This window comes from Eutrigla gurnardus, assembly GCF_963514095.1.
Source record: "Eutrigla gurnardus genome assembly, chromosome: 15".
In the NCBI taxonomy this organism is placed as follows: Eukaryota; Metazoa; Chordata; class Actinopteri; order Perciformes; family Triglidae; genus Eutrigla; species Eutrigla gurnardus.
This window is the reverse complement of record NC_139938.1, coordinates 17224603-17247417: the sequence shown is the minus strand read 5'-3', so window position 1 is coordinate 17247417 and position 22815 is coordinate 17224603. Positions and strand designations below refer to the sequence as shown.

Genomic DNA, 22815 nt, shown 5'->3' with positions numbered 1-22815 from the left:
CGCCAGTGTGTTTAGATGACGACATAGCGTCTCTGCAGCCAGAGGTCGAAGCGGTCGCCGATCGCCGTGGAAACAGATAAACAAGACAGGATGGTGGGAGCGTCCTACCTGACCACGGGCTCCGGTATGGCCTCCAGGCTGGCGGGGACCTGCACGCCCTTCTCCCACTCTTGTCTCCACGGGTCCGAGAGCACGTAGAAGTCGTCCGGGCCGAGCTGGGCCGAGTCCGGGAGCTTCATGGCCGTGATGAAGTCGGTACGAAACACCTGCAGGGAAGACGAGAGAGAGGTCAGAAAACAGCCAAAGACACACAAATCCTCATCTTCAGAAGATTCAAGACTCAAGATTTTTATTGTCATTCACACAGTAGAAACATGAAATTCATATTCTGCAGATTCTCTTCACAAAGTGAATAAAAATACATACTAAAGGGCTTCCTAAAGGTGTACAAATTATTGTATAGATATGAAGATATGGATATAAACATTAAAGGATGTGGTGCAAACATACAGGTGAAGATGGACGATGCAGCGAAATCATCACTTCTAAAACAATAGTTCAGCCCCAACATAAATCCGAGGCCTCAAACTGATGCATGCTGTTTAGGCATCTCGCCGTCAGCGTGACATCGGAGCAGGTGAAGAATACGAACAACAGATGCGTGAAGGCGTTGAGTATCATTTGTCTAGTAAGCCCCTTAATCCCTCATTTTTTGCAGCGTTGACTGGATCTTTGGCTCGCTGGGACTATAAGTCATCTCAGCCTCTGTAGCCGATGGTTGTTTTTCATTCACTGCAGATCTCCTGACTTTTTCTTGTCATCTTGTGGCGTTTCGGGTGCAAAGTTACATACGAGAGAGAGAGAAGGACGTCTCATTTCATTGCAAACACGTTTCCTCAATCCTCACATGTCCTTCCTGGTGGGAGACCCGGCGGGTGGTCTCCTCATTCCCCACACCTGCATCTTTCCATGAGATGATTCCCCGCGTCGTACATGGGAGGGACTAAGATGACGTTTCAATGAGAAGCAGCGACTGATAACAGGTGAGAAGGAAGTAGGAAGGAGGAAAGTAGGCAGGAAGATAAGATGAAATGCCGTCGTCACGGTAACCATGAAGCAAATTAACCTGGAGGCCTTTAAAAGGTTAACGCCAACTAGATTCACCTCATGCCCCGCCCCTTTTTTTTATCACTTCCGTCTCTGAAACAAACGTCGGAAGAAAGAAGTGATGCAATGGACGATGAACAGGCAGACAGACAGGCAGACAGACAGGCAGAGAGGCACAGGAGGACTGTGCAAAAACGAACGAGGTACGTTTGTGTGTGATGCAGTGTTTTTCCAAGACCCGAGGGAGTGCATGTATTCAAGCAGACCCAATCATTCTCACACGTAATGTGAACACACACACACACACACACACATCACACACACACACATCACACACACACACACACACACACACAGTTTCTCTCTCTGTCTGCTCTAACAGGGACCTGAAGCATTGATATTATCAGTCATATAGTCAAGGACATCAGCCAAGAACACACACACACACACACACACACACACACACACACACACACACACACACACACACACACACACACACACACACACACACACACACACACACACACACACACACACACACACACACACACACACACACACACACACACACACACAGCAGTGCCAAGTCAACCATACGACTTCACTCTACATTTTATCATTACTTTCTAAGCCTCCTTATCCCCACTTTATTAGCTCCTCTCCTCCTCCCTCGCTCCCCTCTCCATTAACCCCCCCCCCCCGTGGATTGTTTTACCTTCCAGAAAAAGAGAAAGTGAAGAAAACCACGAGTTGGAAAGCAGCAAATAAAGGATTATACAGAAAAGCCTCTCGATTGCTTTTCCATATCACGATAGAAGATTTGTTTGACGACGGCCATCATTTAAACATTTCCACTATATAAATATATAAATCTATATAAATATGACAAACGTATCCGTGCATCACTGTTTTATGTTGTCACCAGATACAGTACAATAACTTAATAATAATAATGATGTACTAATTACATGAAATGTTCCAGGAGATGCTGAGATGTTTCCACCCAACCAACCAATCAGAGAAGAGGCTTAAGGAAGATGAGAGGAGGAGAGGAAAGGAGAGGAGGGGAAAGGAGGAGAGGAGGGGAGGAGGGGAGGGGAGAGGAGGAGATGAGAGGAGATGAGAGGAGGAGAGGAGAACAGATGAGGAGAGGAGGAGAGGGGAGGGGAGGAGGGGAAGGGAGAGGAGAGGAAAGGAGGTGAGAGTTGGGGAGGGGAGAGGAGGAGATGAGAGGAGATGAGAGGAGGAGAGGAGAAGAGATGAGGAGAGGAGGGGAGGGGAGGGGAGGAGGGGAAGGGAGAGGAGAGGAAAGGAGGTGAGAGGAGGAGAGGAGAGAAGAGAGAAAGAGAGAACATGGAGAGATATTAATTTAAGTGGAAAGAGAGATGAAAGACAAGGACAGATGTGTGTGTGTGTGTGTGTGTGTGTGTGTGTGTGTGTGTGTGTGTGTGTGTGTGTGTGTGTGTGTGTGTGTGTGTGTGTGTGTCTGTGTGTGTGTGTGTGTGTGTGTGTGTGTGTGTGTGTGTGTGTGTGTGTGTGTGTGTGTGTGGACGGTTTACGGCAAATTACTGAACCAAATAAAATCCTTCCAAGGTGAAATACACTGATCACTTTACTGATATGTAATCGCCTGATAAATATTAATATATATTTGATCATTAATATTAATTATCAAAACAACTTGGGAGTATTCTCTCCCTGCTGACATGTTCATTCTGTTTCTCTCCCCTTACAAGACGTTTGAACCAACACATTTTACTTTAAAGTGGATCTCGGGCAATTAGAAGGCCTACGGGCGGCGATGTCACCGAGAATGAAGTTTACAGCCGATCCAGAGGAGCTGGTTTGGAATATTTTATCACCCACCTCCTACTGGAATACCAATATTATTCAAATGGAGCATATTTCTATATTTCCTTCTCTGCTCCAAGCCCACTGGTTCCTTCCAAAGATGTAAATGAGATTCAAATGACAGAAGTCTTTCCACATTTGTCTATGAGGAAAGAAGGAACCAGGGGTTTCTTTGTGAAGCTCCTCCCACTTTTAAAGTCTACGGAAAAACAAAAACAAAACAAAAAAACTGCTGAAAAGAGCTTTTCTCTTGGAACTTTGGAGGCAATTAAAAATAGTAAAGTGTTGTTTTTCAACTAAAGTTCGGTGTATTCAGTCTTTTCAGATAAATCTTCTTTTCCTGTTCCTCACTCGGGCAACCAGCTTATATGGTTTCACCCATTGTCCCCACCTGGTACGATCTCCCTACTATGACGGTCACATTGTGATGTCACGTCCTCAGCTGAGAGAGCAGAGGGGAAAGGTCGGCAGGCAAACCAAAAGCTCTGGACAGGAAGTTGAAGAAGCAGGCGGCCCAAGAAACGGGGGGGGGGGGGGGGGGAGAGCTGGGAGTCGAACCCACGCACACCAAAGTAAAGCAGATGGAGGACGAGCGGGCCAACACAGCTGGGAGGCAAAACAGTCAAACAGGTGGAGGACGAGGACCCAGCAATAAAACCATCTATGATACGTCATAAATGATATGATAGGTGCTGGTAATTTAAAAGGATGTTCTGCCCTACAAAGCATGTGACCTTCATCACCGATGGGCTCATGATTACTTCTAATATTCTCATTATTTACCGGTAATATCATTTTAATTATCAACAGATAGCGTGTGACACCTGAGCTGATGAAACTCAGCGTGCACGAACACATCTGTGTTAAAACTTTTTCAAATGCAAAGTGTCTCTCTGAAAGAATGCGGGGCGGTTTGGGAGGGTGAAAGATCGCAGATGTACGAGATTTAAAACCACCGATGGGGAATTTAAAGATTTTGGTTTTTACATATAAAGGAACAGGATTATTAAAGTAAATAAAGTAAGTGGATTATGTAAGGCAGCACATCTGTATTAAGATCAGCTCTGAAGCTCAATAATGTTTATTATGTCTACACAAATATAAAGCCATGATGAGTTAGTTTACACTTCAGAGGTCAAATGTCAACGAGTTACGATCAAAAAGCGGCAGTGAGTGAAGTGTGTTGATCTGCCAGTTAAACAGAAAACACTGACTCACACTGGACTCTGTAGCCTCTACACCACTGTTGTAATGTGCTGGCATGATGTGTGTGTGTGTGTGTGTGTGTGTGTGTGTGTGTGTGTGTGTGTGTGTGTGTGTGTGTGTGTGTGTGTGTGTCAGTCACAGAGCAGTATATGAAAAGGCCATACACATTAAAAAGCAGCATCCTTGCTTCTGCTGCTTGGGTGCCTCCACTGTCTGCCAGCACAAATACATAATGCAATGAAGTGTGTGTGTGTGTGTGTGTGTGTGTGTGTGTGTGTGTGTGTGTGTGTGTGTGTGTGTGTGTGTGTGTGTGTGTGTGTGTGAGAGTGTGTGTGTGTGTGTGTGTTAAATAATGTGTGTGAGCCAAGGCCATAATGAATCTCCCTTCCCCTTCAGCACTGCGAGAGGACAGACAGAGACAGAGGGCGATCCACTCCTCCTTAATCTTTCTCTCTCTTTTTCCTTTTCCTTCTCCCCTTCCTCCTCCATTATCTCACTTTCTCTTCACATTCCTCAGCAGTGAGGAGCAGAGGAGGAGAGGAGAGGAGAAAGGAGAAAGTTAAGGGAAGTAAAGAGGAGAGAAGATAAAGTAATAAAGAGGGAAAAGGTGGACCAGGAGTAAAGAAAGGGAGAGGCAAAGGGAGAAGGGGAGAAAAGAGATGAAAAGGGAGGAGGGGAACAAGGAAGAGATGAGAGACAAGGAGGAGAAAGAAGGAAGGAAAGATGAAGATAAGGGAGGAGAGGAGAAAAGGAAGACAAAATATGATTACGAGAGGTAAAATGGAGAAGAGATAACAAGGAGGGGAGAAAAGAGATGAAAAAAAGAGGAGAGGGGCTGGCAAAGGATGGAAAAGGAGGATGAGAGACATGGAGGAGAGAAGAAGGAAGGAAGAAGGAGGAGAGGAAGGATGAAGACAATAAGGAGAGGGGGAAGAGAGAACAGAGAAGAAAAGGGAGAACAAATATGATTACAAGTAAAAGGGAGGAGAAGAGATAAGAAGGAAGAGAGGAGAGAAAATAGATGAAAAGGAGGAGAGGGCCATAAACGGAAGGAAAAGGAGGAGGAGAGAAGGAGGAAAGGAGAAAAGGTTATGAAATGCAAGGGCAGAGAAGGAGATAAGACGTGAGGTTAGAGAAAAGGGGAGAAAAAGCAAATGAAACATTAGAAGAGAATAGTGTTGTAGATAAGAGAGGAGGAGGAGGAGGAGGAGGAGGAGGAGGAGGAGGAGGAACGAGGACAGGATCTCAGTATATCAGTTTTATTACTGTGTGTTTATACAGGAACGACTGCAGCTAATTAATGTGTAGGAAACACTATTACAAGCTCCTGCAGTTTTATGTTCTCTCTCTCCCTCCATCTTGTGGGCGTGGCTTCTCTCGTCCAACGATCCCCGCGCTTCGTTAAACTAAATCACTTCCTGCCGCCACCAAACTCTGCCAGAGTGCATTTATTCTTTTTCCCCTCATTCATCACATGATTTATTCATTAGATTTTTACCACATCGATCAACTTTAATAACGCTCTTCTGAGCAACATGGGATTTAATTTTGCACATTTCCACTCAGCTCTCCAACTCATTTGCAAATGATCATTGAGTGGATGCCCCGCCCCCTGCAGAAAACTTTTCCAACAGATAAGACGGGAAAAAAGAAACGTGCAAATTTTTTTACATGCACAGGATTCCCATGTAAACACAATCAATCATCACCATGACAACCGATGAGCTCGTTATTAAGGTACGTTCACACCAAACACCAAGCAAAGGTCTTTCTGGTGCTGCTATGCAAAGTCAATGCAAAGACGCAAATACATTCAAACTCAAGCCATGCGTAACAAATTAACCTCCATTCACAATTTATATTATTCTGCTGAAAATGTTTCATTTCTACAATTAACTAGAGACGTTTAGACTTTCTTCTGTGCAGCTTCTGGTTGAAAAAAGAAAAAGAAAAGTGGGAATCCTAAAACTCAAATGAGGAACTTCCTCTCCAGACCATGACTCAGCAGAAATCAGGACTCTGTTTCCGTCCGTCGAGAGCTTCTGCTGCCTCCACAAACGTGACAGGCTGTCACGCTGCAAACGTTTGCCCTCATTTGCATTTTAATATCGCGGGTTTACTTTAAAAAAAAATGTACGCCATCGGTTTGGTTTCCATCCAATCACGCGGTGCGGAGTGATCGGTGACCCTTCACTCAGAGGGAGCGCCACAGAAACACGGTTCAACAGGAAAACACATATTTCTACTATTGCCATGCAAATATTTCTCCCTTTATGATCATTATTACCCATCTATTATATCCACGGCTGCTGTTATCATTAGCAGTCATCATTTTCTTCTATTTCTGCCGTTTACTGTCCTTGTCTTATTACCGCTCTGATTCCATGCATCGGTTCTGTCACATGGATGGACTTTGTTTCTTCATTGTGTTGTTGTTTATTCTGTACAGTTGCACTTGTGTGCATCCTTATTCCTGTTTATTTAAGTCCTTCTTCTAATCTGATGGAGAACAGAGGATGTTATACTGAATTAATGATAAAAAACTGATTTTGGGCTGTTTGAATACATTTAAATCGAACATAATTAAACAAACACAAGGTCAAACACAGCTCTGCACACACACACACACACACACACACACACACACACACAGAGACAAACACACACACACACACACACACACACGCACACACACACACACACACACACACACACACACACACACACACACACGCACACACACACACACACACACTGGCCTGGCCAGTCTCTCAGTCTGTCAGTAGGTCAGTGTGCTATGTTAAGTTATGGGCTGTATGCAAGCAGCGCTCTCATTAAGTCCAATCTGGATCTGGACTGATGACATGAGCAGGAGGGCAGGGAGTGTGTGTGTGTGTGTGTGTGTGTGTGTGTGTGTGCGTGTGCGTGTGTGTGTGCTGGTTGGGGGCTGACAGCCTGACAGGCATTAATAATCACAGTGAAAAACAAGGGCACTGCAGTTCTGACCTAAAACTACCACGACTGTAGTTTTAATGACACTTCTAAGAGCTCAAATACTATGAAAACTACTGCAGGAATGTGAATTATACTTCATTACTAAACTAACCACACGCAGGCTGAAAGTCGGAGTTAAGTCCGAGTCAACGGCAGCACATTGCAGCTTTTTTACCTTTCACACATGCAGCTGTTTTCCTCCCTAGAAGTGAATTGGCACCATTCACATGTGCTTGTAATTGCATCTTTGCATTGCCTTTATATGTAATAATGCTGCTAGCAAAAAATCACCTTTAAGGAGTGAATTTTAAAGGACTTTCTAATCGTCCCTCAGAAGCAGAACCAACAGTGTACAACGTTTAACCGATATAAAAGACAGAGAAGGAGAGCAGGAACTCTGAGGTAAAAGTGAAAGCAATCAAACAAGAGAGCCAGAGGCACAATTGAAAGAGAGACAGGAAGGGAAAGGGAGGAGAAGTGAGGAGGTGAGCGAGGAGCAAACAGGAGGAGGAGCAGAGAAAGGAGTATTTTCTCTTCATCATGGCTACCTGGCTCTCCACAGTGCGTCATGGCAGATGTCGGCTCACAGAGAGGAGGCTAATTTTAGCAGCCACATCACAGCACAGGGACGGGCTCTAATGATTGGCTGCTTGGACTCGGGGAGAAGAGTCTGTGTGTGTGTGTGTGTGTGTGTGTGTGTGTGTGTGTGTGTGTGTAGGAGAGAGAATGTTGAGTGGGTTTAAGAGTGAGAAAAAGCGAGGAAGGAGAGAGAGGAGTGACTCAGTGATTTCAGCAAGAAACACTCTCTCTCTCTCTGGCTTACAAGCAGGAATTCGCCACCGCAGTAGCAACGCAAATGTAATGAATTCAATCAATGATGGCCTTAATCCAAGGAATACATTAGGAATGCACACGTAGCTCCCCGTCTGGTGAGATGCATCATTTTGCTCAAAAGAACACTTGAATTGTTTTCACGGAGGCGGCAGGGAACGAGGACCTGGACTCTCTCCTGCAGGAGGACGAACTAAATAAAGTGACATGGAGCCGTCCTCGGCAACGACCTGCTTCTATTACACCCAGAACAATTACCGTTCAACATTAACCATCAATATGACTTCAACTTATATGGTGATTATTATTATATCGCAACAAAAGAGCAAAAAGAGCTGCTAAGGTTGAGATGAAATGAAAAGTGGCCTTCTAACCTTTTTACATCACATATTGTGAACCTATTTAATAATATACAGTATATACGTGAGCCAGTATCAACCAATAATACCATGACATTCATCCCGATCTACATTCTTAGCGGGCCAAAGAATCTGACATTAATATAAAAGCTCCCAAAAAAAAGGTATAAAGAGATAAATATAAATACATAAAAACACTATATGCGCGGGATTCTGAAGGTTCTCACTGCACTCAACCATCTCCTTCACGGTTGTTTACTACGCCAACGTTTCCCCATGTTTTCCTTTATCAGGGGCCACAGGTGAAGAAAGATGGCCGCCTGCCTCTTTATTTATTTCTCCTCTCACAGAGAGACGGAGAGAGGGAGGAGAGCTTAGCGAATATAAAGGCAAATATATATTTTTAACAGATGGGCGGGATGAAGTGGGATGAAAACTCAAGGGGAAGAGAAAATATTATAATAAGAGAGGGACACGGAGGAGGAGGAGGAGGATGGGAGAAGAACAAGAGAGAAAAGAAACAAAAGGGCGGTTTTTCCTGACAAAACACGGAAAAATAAAGACGTAGAAGGAAGAATGGTACCGTCAGACTATCTGGAAGATAAATACGCACGGACAGAATGTCCCGAATCAGCCAAGAAACTGCCCAGGAAAATAAGCAAGGCAGGATTAGCACACGGAGCAGGTGTTTTTACAGTAAATATCCATGATAACATGCTACTCCCTTTGCAACCCGAACATTCGCCCCTTTTTCCAGAACAAGGTCAAACAAAACGCAACTTTTTTCCAGAACAAGGTCAAACAAAACGCAACGTTGGTTCAGGAGACTCTTCGCCTGTCATAGGACTCGTTCGTCAACCTCGCTCTTTTCCTAAACCTCACTAAGTGGTTTTCATTAACTAAACCTTTCTTGTGAAACAGGACGTTTATTTTGAAAAGACACAATGCGTGTAATGTGACGTTAAAGGGTTTACGTAGAGCGTCACAGCTGGGAAGCCTTCGGAGTGAGAACGCGATACTTCGTGATTTGAACTAACTCCAACGTGAAAGCCAACCGCTTCATTATTAGAGCTGACGTAGTATAAATAGCGAGAGGGAGGAGCCAGGGAAGGTGGATGGGCTCAAACCAACACATGAACGTCCAGTCCAGCTGGTCCTGTGCGGTAAAAAAATAACGTTAACGTCAACCACACTCTTTTACTAAACCTCACTAGGGGGTTTTCTTTCATTAACCTAACTTCCTGTGAAGGAGGAAGTTTATTTTGAAAAGCCACCATGCATGTAACGAGCAGAAATTGGCCAAACGTCCACTATATACAAGTGAATGAGTGACGTGGGATCTTTAAAATACAAATCTTGATAAGCATGCAGAATTATGTCAAAATAAAGAATACAGAAAATCAACAACATCCTAACCTTATTTATATGTATGCAAACTTCACAACAACACAGCTGTGATGTCATACAGCTGCCTCTCAGGTGCAATTCAAAAGGCTTTCTCCTCCATCTCCAGAGTCAGACGTAGTTCAGATCAGAGCGAGGACCTCTCAGGGCGCTCGCCACGCGGCTGGAAGAGGCGTAAAAGGCGTCACCGTTGCAGAAACATCATCTCTCGCTAAACTGAAATCGACAGCCTTTAACGCCTCGACACTTTCCTCACATCACACATAAAAGGACTTGATGGGAACGTGAAAAGGATTTCCTCTCGCTCTTTACACGGTCCCTCTTCTCTCGTCTCAGATGTGAAATATCACATCCGGAGCTATTTAGCAGCTTCGCAATTGCCGATGCTCTGAAAAGGCGTCGGCGCCGAGAACGAGAGGCGGCGAACGAGTCCTTTTGAGATTCCTGAACGCAGCCTGCTCATCACAAAGCCTCCTGGCCTGAACGATGCGACGGCGCTCCCCTCCACGCCAAGGGCAGGCTGATTGCCAAGGCTTCGCTCAAAGGTCACGCAATTAAGCTTTGTTCCCACTTCAATTAGGATTTCACCGACTGTGCGTCGCCGTTTGAACAGATGTGATTTTTTTTTTATTTTGGCCTCTAGCGGAGCTACAATCTCTGCCCTCCGTTCACGTTCACAATCACGTAATCAAATTGAGGAAATTAGCCCGAAACGGAAGAATCTTTAAGATTCCATGAGAGCCCCAAAAATTTAAATATCAATGCCGAGGACCGCGGAGGCTTAGAGGTTAAGTGGGCTGGATTCTGAGCCAGAGGCTTTCTTGGACTGAGAGTCTGGCTCATCTGGTTGAATGCCCTTGAGCAAGGCACTTAACCTCCAAAACTGCTTCACTGGAGCTGTTAAATGGCATGAGACTGCATAGCATGCGTATCAGGCAAAACGTAGCGGCTTATTCATGGTAAGAAGTTATGAAAGGCTGAACATAAAAATAAAAATAATAAAAACATAAAAACTCAAGCTGCAAAAAGGCATGTAGAGAGAAACCGCTCAAGTGGAGACTGTGCTCGTACTCTGCAGCTCCCAGGTGTGAATGTGTGTAAAATCATGAATATGAAGTAGGTGTTTCTGAGAGGGCGAGAGACAGAGAGAGAGAGAGAGAGAGAGAGAGAGCAAACATGCCCAGAAAAACTTCCCTCAATATAAATAAATGTTAAAAAAAAACTGGGTCACTGACAAGGAAAAGTGAAGGAGATTTAAACCCCCCCTCCCCCCCTCCGAGTCCGATGCAGACATCATTCTTCGTATATCGGGCTCCGGCATACGATCTGGTTGAATGGCAAGCAGAAAGGCCGGGGGGAGACGTGACCTAGTTTTTGGAGATGTGTGGCTGAAAAACAGCCGAAAAACAACTACATGATTAATGCTGCTTTGCATGTCTGCCTTTTACTGCAAACTTGAGCATGTTGTCATGCTTTTTTTCTTCTTTTTTTTTAGCAGCTGGATTCACTAACGGGGAATAACGACGTCGACTGAAAACCAGCCTGTCGTTGCATGTTTACCTGCAGCGCTCAGATCCAGAACAGACCCGAGATGGATCATCAAAAGGTCTAAATGGCGTTTGGCAGATGCAACGCTGGTTTTCACCCGACACGGAGACGGTGGCATCTGTCAGGCAGAACAATGTTTTCTCTGCACTCAACTCCACCTGTGTGATGCTGTACACGGGCCAAAATAAACCTGACTGGTGAAGAGCAGCTGGTCTGCAGGGTCCCTTAGTAATGCTCATTTTAACAGGGAAGGTCTAGGGATGCTCTGATCGATCGGCCACCGATCGGTATCGACCGATATGGACCCTAAACAGGTTGATCGGTGGTGCAGATCAGAAAAGCCGATCACATATTTATATATATATTTTTTTTTTTACCCAAGACTTTTTTTCTGCGCCTGACATAAATTACCTGCGACTGTTTTGCTGAACAGTTTTTCACAGTTTCCGAAAAAGATGTAAAAACTTGCTGTTTGCAAGAAATGCGACGCCAAAATTCCAAGAGGTGGTAATCAACGACAATTTAATACAACTATCTCATTCGACCTTTGAGAACACACCACACAACAGAATACGGCGAGTATGACTGTGGTACATTAAGATCTTGATTGTATTTATTATTGATTAAGAACAGGACATTCAGAATTATTATTATTATTCCATCCATTCTGTGATCAGATCGGCCCCCAAAAATGCTGATCGGAGCATCCCTAGTAGCTTCACACACTGTCGTTGCAGAAATGTAACCCCGATCCTCTGGTTATAGCTGTTAGCTCTGTTCAAGCTGTTAGCACTGTTAGCTGCTAGACGCCGGCTCAGCCGTTGCCGTGTCGAGCCTTGCAGACGTTACCACTTTGATGGATTTGAAGAGATTGGGAAGGAGAAAAAACGTACTTTTTAAATGTATGTATGTATGAAAATCCTGTAATGTAGTAGAAACACAATGGAATTTGTGTTTTTGAGTTTACACATTGTGATTTTGTGTCATTTGTATGATGGTTGAACGATACTCAACCAATAAATCCAACGCAGTCTTGTTTAGAGTCACGAGTTAAATAACATTAGTTCATCAAACAGAAGTTACAGTTCTGTACTAAAGTCAGAATCTATTTTTTTACCTTTTTCACCAGAGAGTTCTTTTTGCACATTTTGCAAAAGTATAGTAAAGTAGGTTACCTGAACAATGTCAACCCAAAAATAACACGAGTTTGAAAATGGAGGACATCACGAGCACTACTCCGGACACTTTGCAATCTCCAACATGATTACAGCTACCGCTCGCCTCGGCCGTGGGAGAGCAACCTGCAGGCATCAGCTTTTATTCAGTCACGATGGCACTTTTTAAAAAAAGGTATTACAACGTGAAACTGATTAGATCCAAAAGAAAACATCGTACACTTTCAAAGCAATGAATGACACAATGTCTCAGTACTTCCCCCGACGTCCTTGAAGATGTTTTGATGATGAAGAACGACCACTTTGAAGTGGAACGATGAATATACCAGTTTTATTTTGGCAGCATCTTTATCTGATGGTACTTCTGTTGCTCACTTTCATTATTGTAGGTTTTTTCCCCACTTCATCATCTTCCTCCTCGTGTATTTTTAACTACATCCATTACACTGTCTCTATCTTTATTTTATAGATGCACCAATCATCTCTCCAAAGTCCAAAATAAGCCTTTAACTCACTTAATCAGACATTTATTATATTTTAATCACAGGGAGTGACTGAGTGAGTCTCTACCGAGTCCTGCTCAGGTTCACTTGTGATGCGTTCAAGCTGTTCAGTAGAAATCAGTATTCAGCGAAGGTAAATTATATTGCTGTCATGATGTGTTTAAATGCAATCTTGTAAAAAAGTTCTGGGCGAGAGGAGAAAATTGTTTAACCTCCTAACAGTACCTGAAGTACCTGAAACATAATTAAAACTACTAATGCCAAGATTTTATAAAAGTAATTTAAATAGAAAATGTGATAATGTATTTCCTAACCATTTTTAATTGTGTTTTTATGCAAATGAACACTATAATCAACAATAACAATTCGACTTGGGACGGCTGGAATTATTTGTTGTTTACGGACGGTGGTGAACAAACTTTATTCCGGAGCTTCGTTCTCGATCACAGTTCTTAGAAAGAAAATCACAATTGTCCATAAATCTGAATCAGTTGTTTGTTTTTTCTTGTTCTTCTCTTTGTTATTAATTTGCCCCACAAGCTAAATATCAGACTGATTCAAACAGAATTTTTGATTTTTTTATGATTAATAATTATAAATTATTATATAAAAATAAGAGGGGGTAGGACCAGAAAAGTTTTTAACTTCTTCCTATTCCTTTTGAACATGAACGATATTATTTGAGTTATGTATTTATTGCTTTGGATTCTGAGGATCCCATTTGCTTGTTTTTCTTTTTTTGCTTTCCTTTTTACTGCTCATTCGCTTTATTTAGTTTGTATTATTATTATTATTTTTTAACATGTTCAGTAAATATTAATAATTAAAAAAAAGACTGTAAAAAAAACGTGTGGTTGCTCGCTATTTTCATTTCTCTCACAGTAGATTTTACGACCTCAGCCATCTCAGAGATCCATACTTCCTAAGCGATGGGTTTTCATTATTATTATTATTTATTATTATTTAACCACATGGTAGGTGACCAAGAGGAGCACCGTCTGTGTTTATTTGCACTCATCTCCCGACTCAGAGAGACACACCGTAACACCAACGCTGTGCATTCCTGTAGCGGTTTGCATCTGGTTGCCATGGCGTTTCACAGCTGTTTCTACCCTAACGAGTGGCAACAGCTGCCAGTCTGATACATACACACGATGACTTAACAAGTTTTTCACATGGAAGTCCAGCGGCCCTCCAGAGGACTAGAACTTATGCAATCACAGGAATTTAATAACATGAATAACATGAAAGGCCGTCACCTACTTGATCCACCTTTTCACATCTGCACATCTGGAAGCGTGTCCAGCTGCCTCGCAACAATGACTCCAGGTGTGACATGCAATTATTATATATTTATGAGGTTATTCACAGAGCTCATCCATGACCAGAGGACATTTTACCGATGTCCTAATTCGGTTTATATAACGTATAACAAGTACGAACTGCACGATTCATTTGTGGAATTAACGCGTACATTATTTTAATGCATTAACGCTGTTGGCTCTCTGGACGGGACGTTTGAGTATCAAAACAAAGATGGAACAATCAAAACTACACGGTGAGACATTTCAAGCTGGTTTAACTGGGAAACTAAAGTTTAAACGCTGCCTTCAAAATGCAAAACTTAACTTGAAGATTAACTTTGTTTCAACTCAGAAACTTCAAATTCCTGATTATCCACTGGAAATTAACTCCAGCTGCAATCATTTTCATGCTTGTAAAATTGATTGTTAGCGCTTTCAACTTCTTCTTCACTTCAACACACGAATAAAGACAATAAATAGATGATTTAAAAAATATATAGAGAGAACTTCCTCACAAGTTCGTTTCTAGAATCCAAAATCTCGAAAGTGTTGAATAAAACCGTCCATTAAAATCATACATGAAGACCTATCACACACGTCAACAACTTTAAGGAAACATGTGTTGCTCATTAATCCAAGTATTTTGGTTTTTCATGCTTTAATGTTCAGAAAACCCTTTTCCATCCTGCACTCGCCCCGCTCACTCTCACTTTCAGACAGACAGTCATATATACACTGTACTGCACCCACACCTTCACATACACACTCTCATGTACGCACATGAAACAATGGTGACACGGAGAGTTTCACACATCTTTTCGGAAACCCCCCCCCATCGATACCACTTCCTTCCCCCCCCGCTGTTTGACAGCCTCTTCTCCTGCGCTGTGGTAACGGTAAAGTCTGTTCAGGTAATATTGCTCTTAGCATGAAAGCCTCCAGAGCCCTCGCCTCACTAATGAAAACACTTTCAGCCGGGTTTAAATCGTCCTGGACGCTGTGCAATCTAATGTGAGGAAGACGGGATTCCGTTAGATCAGCTCGTAGAAACTCCTCCACACCGCGTCCCAGTTATGAATATCAAAACTGCACGAATTCCAAGTTCAGATTAAATAAATCTTTGCCCAGAAACACTGAGATTTGGTTAAAACGCACAAATCCTTTACTCTTCCCCATAATGCGTCGTCTACGACATTAAGCTGACATTTGTTCATGTTTGATTGGATTTGGAGACAAAGTAACAGGTGATGCTTATTCAAAATGTTATGCAACTTAGAGAAAAGTAACATGAAGTAAAAGTAGGGGGAGGGGCTCTGCTGTCACAAGAAGCCACATCATAAACAGACTCTTCCTAAAACCACCCGACAGAAAGTAATGCCAGAAAATGAATTTGAATTACAGACATTCCCCCGTCTGATTGTGGTAAAACATTTCAATACCGCGAGCCGGGAAGAAACCCCCAGAGTGTGTGTGTGTGTGTGTGTTTCGGTGTTTTAATAATCCCCTTGGGGAGAGTTGGGGGATTTCTCTAAAGGTTCAAGAAAGAGAAAAAAAAAAGAAAAGAGTCATCTCTCCAACTGGTGACTAGATTAAAGTGGCATAAAACCACTTCAGTCGACGCCGGAGTGAAAGGCACAAATAGAGATGTCGCATTTTGAAAAAAAGAGCTACGTTGTCATGACGAGTCCGTCGTGTTTCCCGTCACCGCGTCTCCCCGAGCCGAGGGTGAGCGGCGGCGGCGTCCTCCGCGTGCAGACGCACCGACAGGATGTTTCACCGCCTTTATCTCCTCTTTGTCTTGCTTTCACGTCTCGCTGATCGTTTCAGAAAGGAACTTAGATTTACATTCAACTCCTCAAACGCCGAGTAGAAACTCCATGAACACAGACGATAATCCAGCAAAGCATGTCATGGATTTCAATTAAACTTGCGTACAATGGATTGTAATAGAAATACTGAGTCCAATCTGCAAAGCTGCTTTTTTTTAAATCAATCAAACTTCTTTTCCTGCTCATGAACTAGTTCAACAACTAAATCCACATTTAAACGCGACATTAGATGCTGGTCGTCGTTTCTCCGCTTCTTTTGAAGCGGGTTCTATCCGCGTCGTCTGTAAAGTGATTATAAAATAAAGGATCCGGCAGGTCGGACAAACTGAAGCAGCGATTGAGTTGAAGTGAACACAGATGCATTTGGCAGCCGAGCAAAGAAAGACACGCTGAAGAGCAATCGACAAGCGGAAATTAGGAACTTGAGCTCAAGTGTTAAGCGTCGCTTTGCTTGTGTGTCATTCAAATCGGGGTCGTGACCTTTGACCTGTTAAACACACAAACAACAAAGTAGTTGCAGTCGCCCGGGGTGGTTGACAGACACTTCAACGCCGACATGCAATCAGCGAGACAAATGAAGACACGATTAACATAGAGATGGATTAATTAAGGGCACTAAATGCACATGTAATGCTAACTTTTTAATGTAATATCACAATATAAGGTTTTCCATAATTATGCACTCTCACAATTACATTCAGATCCTTGAAATAAATGTTTTTACTCAGCTCTTTTAAATCAAGACTGAAGACCTTTCAGTAAACAACACTATCTATGAACTTCTTATGCTGCACTGTATTTTCTATTCCTTGATATTCTTGTTTTAATTTATTTATTTTTATTTGTTAATTTTCATTTATTTACTTATTTTTCATTTTAAAACTATTTTATTATTTGCTTGTTTTAATGTTTTTATTTTTTTATTTTCTTTTATTTATTTAGTTTTTTTAATTTTAAAACTTTATTTTATTATTGGCTTGTTTAAATGTTTTTTATTTTTTATTTTAAAACTTTATTTTATTATTGGCTTGTTTTAATGTTTTTTTTTTTAATTGTTTTTTTTTTATTTTAAAGCTTTATTTTATTATTGGCTTGTTTTAATGTTTTTTCAGTTTTTTTATTATTTTTATTTTTATTTTATTTTAAAACTTTATTTTATTATTGGCTTGTTTTAATGTTTTTTTTCTTCTCCAATGCCTTTAATGTTTCATGTTAAGCACTTTGAATTGCTTGAATAACGACCATCTAATAATAATAATAATAATAATAATACATTTTATTTGTAAAACACTTGTTAAAAGTGCGTGAGAGTAAAACAAGATAAAGCCAAAGTTCAAGTTCGTCCTGATTAATTGAGGTGGAGAAAAAAAACTCGTAATGACACGTGATGACACGTCAAAAGATGCAACAAGTAAGAAAGAAGCTAAAAAACAGCTAAAAACACTCTGCTGTCTCTCCATCAGCACTGAGATCAACACCAACACGCTTTTCATCCACGACGAGCTCCGACACCATCTCACATGTCTCGATCTTTAAACTTTTCTGTTCTTTGCTGTCAGTCACCGCCACAGAAGGAAAAAGAAGACATGAAAATGACTGCAAAACATCATCCGTTTTAAAAGGAGAGGAGGCAGCGAAAGGGAACGTGGCCCCTGGCTCTTCAGCAGAGGCTCGGGTCAGAGCAGAGCTACAGTAGTAATTACTGAGAGCCTGATTGCTGACAGGACCTTCCAACAGCCAGCGGTTAGCTGGATGGAGCTGAGGGGGAGGAAGCTGCAAACTCACAGGCATGACAGATGCTCTGCTGATGTACTCCGGGTGGTTCAGGGGCATGTCTGCTAGTTCGCTTCTATTCCTTCCCAAAAAAAGCAACATTTACACTTAAATTTTTGACATTTTCAGGTTGGAAGGATGAAAAGATGAGCATCTTTACAATTTGAGAAGTGCCACCAGAGTATGTTGCATCCTCTCTTTGATTCAGGGTTTTTTTTAAGAGCAGATGTAATTAGTTCCAAATGGCAGATAGTTATTTTTGGAGTGAAAATCTTCAAGCAGCAGAAAAAAAAAACGAGAGACGAGTTCGCCCTTAAATGGATTTGAACCCACTTCACTGGCGGAGTGGGAGGAAACGTGTGATTGTGGATTGCCACAACTGGACCAGAATGCACCGTTTTTCCAAACTGGATCGTGCCAGTTCTTCCTCCCCGCGGGGGTGGTCAGTGGACAGCCCTTGGGAATCGTTCATCATGACCATATGGATGCTTGTACCTGGTGTTTAAGGCGAGCGATCTGTGCCATCCATGCGCCTGGTTGATTTAGCTGCGGCGGCGGAGAGACGGCTGTATTTACACGAGACTAAAAAGTGTTGCTTCCAGTCGACAGCTGATAAACGGCTACAGTGGCATCTTAAATCAAAGCAGCAAAGTCATCGTGAGGCCACAAGTGGTCTCTACCCGTCTAATCACTTCATCTCCTCTAATTGTATACGCCTCGACAAGAGAGCGGTCTTGCTTTCACATTAAGGTTTTTTCAGTTCTTCAAAAAAACAACCAAAACCTGAGCTTGTCCAGAAAACCAGCACGCGACCCCCGAATTTAAGGGTCGACATTAGCTACCGGCTCGTTAGGAGCTGCAGATCCGTGCCAGCGTTCAGCAGAAACCCTCAACCACCAGACACAAACCAATCTGGAATCTGACCATTTATGACAATCCAGCAAAAAAGCCACAGCAAAAAAAAAGCAGAGAAGCTGTGTTTCATTTCATTTTTTTCGGGGGACAGTCGAGAACTGAGCTCCTCAACTCACCTCTGATGGTTTCTTGTGCTGGTGGCGGACCCATGTGCTGCTGGTTCCCGTGTTCTTGGAGGACCTGGACCACGACGTCACCTGACCTGGGGGAAGAGAACGTGACAAAATCAGTGTTACTATGGTTACCAAAGCATCTGTTTCACTAAATACGGTATAAATAAGTTCTGGAATCTTAATCTGTCTTTGATTTGTCCGAAATGTGGATTCACATGTGTCCAAAGAGAACTTTACGTTCCCATTAGAGAAATGTGTTTTCTAGAGAGAGTTTAAAAAACAAAATAATAAAAAAAAAAAACATCGTAACATCCGCCACAATGACCCAGAATCAGCTGCTTACTAAAACAGCAGAAGAGCAGCCAAATAACAGCCTTCCTTGTGACTTTCCCCCGGCGCCCAGCGGTAGTATCACCATCGAGTCGGGGCCTTTAATTGAAGCAGACTGATGATGATGATCTATTAAGAGGTTTAATAAGTAATGACAGTATAAATAGCATCCTGTTAAGCAGTTAGTCCACTGAGGTCCTTTACAACCTCATTAATACACAACTTAATGGCAATTAACCGCTGGACGCTGGAGCCAATATCCCACCCACAGCTTCAATCAGCTGCCCTCTGTGTGTGAGTGTGTGTGTGTGTGTGTGTGTGTCTGTGTGTGTGTGTGTGTGTGTGTGTTCCAGCAGAAGAGTACATGGAATTTCACTCATGCTACTTTTCTATATATTTTTTTTAGTCATAAAACTGAAACATACGGCTGAAAGCTCATTTTCATCCATGCACCGTGTGTGTGTGTGTGTGTGTGTGTGTATCTGTGTATCTGTGTGTGTTGCCTCCCACTCAACATATTTCCCATCACCACCACAGCAGTGTTGCCCCCCCATGCTGATTTTACTTGTGACGTCTCAACAGCTAAAATTACAGACTCCCTCCCTCTCTGTCCCCACACACACACACACACACACACACACACACACACACACACACACACACACACACACACACACACACACACACACACACACACACACACACACACACACACACACACACACACACACACACACACACACACACACACTATAAACAGCTGTAACATGTACATGCATTTGCCACATATGCATGTTCGTAGTCACACAAACCCACAGATTTTCCCCAACATCACACACATTTGAGAGAGAGAGAGAGAGAGAGAGAGAGAGAGAGAGAGAGAGAGAGAGAGAGAGAGAGAGTCTTTAACCTTTAAAGGTGAATTGGGGCATTTTAAAATCTTGCTTTTCTATCGAGTGCTCATTTAATTTACATTTTTTAACCAATCTGAGACTCAGACGATGTCAGGCAGGAAGCAATAGAGCCTGTTGAGGTTGTTGGAGGTCCGTTTATCATCACCTGTACACATGTGTATATATATATACACACCACAGTGTAAACCAAACGGGGCCGCGGTGCAGTAGGAGGTGACCATCATGGCCGTGAGTTAATTAAAAGTCCCGCTCGGTGCACGGCGGGTCAGATGATCATGGGCATCCTTCAATTAGAAACCCGATAACCTCCCGTCAACAGATGGAGAACCACGCCGCGCTGGTTGGGGGGGGTGTAAGAGGTTTTATGAAAAAGTGGGTCGGGCATTCCTCATTCTGGGAGTCTACAGCTTTTATTTTGAAGAGGTTTTTAAACTTCCAAAGGCAACATGACGACAAATTAACTGTTGAAACCTACTGTTGTTCCTCTTCCTACGACCGTAAATTTGATTTCACATCGACTCCAAAAGGGGGAAAAGAAATCCCCTGTGAAAATATGTCATTAAAGTGTTTCATTCTGAAATTATGTGCCGAAAGGAAAGGAACATCAAGAGCGACTTGAGTAGAAAAACACACATATTTCCACACATATTTGCTTGTTGTTATAAGACGCTAACCACAACGCCTAGAATCCGTCATGTTCCTGCCAAAAGCCCAGAAGAATGACGTTTAAATTAAAGTTGGTGTAAATCCTCCTATTTTAAGATCAGTTATCAGCTGTGAGATCCCTGTTTATTATCATCAAACGGTTTTTTTTCCCCAGCAGAAGCTGCCAACGTCAGTAACGTGTCAGACAGACCAGATGTTCCCACCATCATGCAGCGTCTCTCTGCACGGCGGTCCGTCTGCCTCTACGCTGTATGATATACACATATATACATATATATACACATATATAAAGATATATACACATATATACAGATATAGAGACATATATACAGATATAGAGACATATATACAGATATATACAGCACACGGGACGTATTTATACACAGCCAGCCTTCTTCTATCCAGTCGGCAGGCTGTCACGGTGCTTGTTTTGAGTCTGTGTCATGACTCCGGGTCGATCCATCACACCATCAATCACCTCCACCCGTTTATCAGTCAGCTTAATAACCACATGTCACGTCGCATGTTATTCCAGCATGCGAGGACAGATTTACGAAGAAAATGTGAGACGCAGGTTTAATCCGTGTGTATTAAAGCCTCTGATTTACTAAAGAAGGAAGGTCGTTACGCTGTCAGCTCCTGGACTCGAAACCACAGAGGTGCAGATCAGCTGGAGAGTATAGTACTTAATATGGAATACTCGATATCACCGAGCGTTGGGAAATAATTAAATAATAGATCGTGCAACATAATTATTTGGGTGAGCTGATGTCTCACTCAAATATGCAGTAAATAAATGCAGCAAAACCCACAAATCCACATTTAATAACCACCTTTGCTGCTTTGTGCAGAGGAGCTGAATATCAAGCCGCACATCGGCTGGTTTACTCAAGTGGTACGAACCCAATATAAACAATTAAACGGATAAAAAATGATTCCGAAGTGACATACAGAATGACGACAAACTGTAAAATGTGTGAAGTCTGTGGTTTGTGAGGTTCGTCTGCAAGACGACAAGAACAACAACTTGAACAACAACTTTTGAAATGGAAATAGCGACGCACGTGAAATTTGCTCAGCGCTTGCTGTGAACGCACTTTAAGAAATGTTTTTTTATTATACGTGCACGTATGTCGCTATCAATTTCCTTGTATTTAACTGAGTCGGTGTCACTCTTTTAGTTTGATGATGTGTTTTTTTGGCCTTCATACTTCGTCGTACTTCGTCGTACTTCACGGCCGTTTGGGCTCCAGGTTTATATTTCTGTTGTAGCTGTTTTTTTTAAAAGGGGGAAGTCTTAATGAGCAGAGGAGGGACGTCATTGAGGAAAGTCTACACAGATACGGGAAATACGCAGCGGGAGTCGACCAAAACCAGGCAGCTCGCTGTAAAACAGCAGCACCTCCTCCCTCCCGCTCCCTGAATCCCTCTTTCCAACTTACTGTCAGTAGTGTCGGAGTCGTTGCTGCTCGTGGAGTATTTTCTCCTCTTCTTTTCACTCTCCATCTGTCAGGGAGGGAGGGAGGGAGGGAGGGGTGGGAGGTCAAAAAAGAGAAAAATGACGAGTGAGAAGATGTTCGCCATGAAAACACACGTTTTAATGAAATAATGCGGCGATGGCATTGATCTGAGCCGGAGCCTCCAGAACCGGCGTCTGCCAGAACCGGCCCACGTGTTCGGCTTCCTCGCGTACAGCGGGAGTCCTTGCATTCACATGTCGGCCGTGAATTCAACCCGCATTATCGCTGTATTCACTGCGAGTCCCCACTCTTTTCATGCACCTGCTTTAATACAGTCGGTACTTCTTTCTTGGTTATAATAGAATAACGCTCCTTTCATGCAGCTTAAACTAGGACACCATTTGAAGCGTTCTCTGGTGATAAAGGACGTTAAAAGGCCTCGGCGGCACAGTGAGAACATCTCTATTTAACAATCTCATGCTCCATCCATACAGGCTTCATTTAACTAGAAGATATGTGCAGTTTTAACC

General features: G+C 42.7%; 1 protein-coding gene across 2 annotated transcripts in view; it reads right to left on the bottom strand.

Annotated features, from left to right (window-relative positions):
- The window catches only part of jade2 (jade family PHD finger 2), a 115086-nt gene that overhangs the window by 76167 nt on the left and 16104 nt on the right, over positions 1-22815 (bottom strand). For both annotated transcript variants that reach the window (XR_014598441.1, XM_084029362.1), the window contains exons 2-4: positions 22268-22331; positions 18919-19004; positions 109-266 (exon numbers count right to left, since the gene is read on the bottom strand). Coding sequence is in view for 1 of the 2 variants with exons in the window: in XM_084029362.1 (XP_083885488.1) it covers positions 109-266; positions 18919-19004; positions 22268-22331 (308 nt within the window). In the remaining variant the exon portion in view is untranslated. The remainder of the gene's footprint in view (positions 1-108; positions 267-18918; positions 19005-22267; positions 22332-22815) is intronic.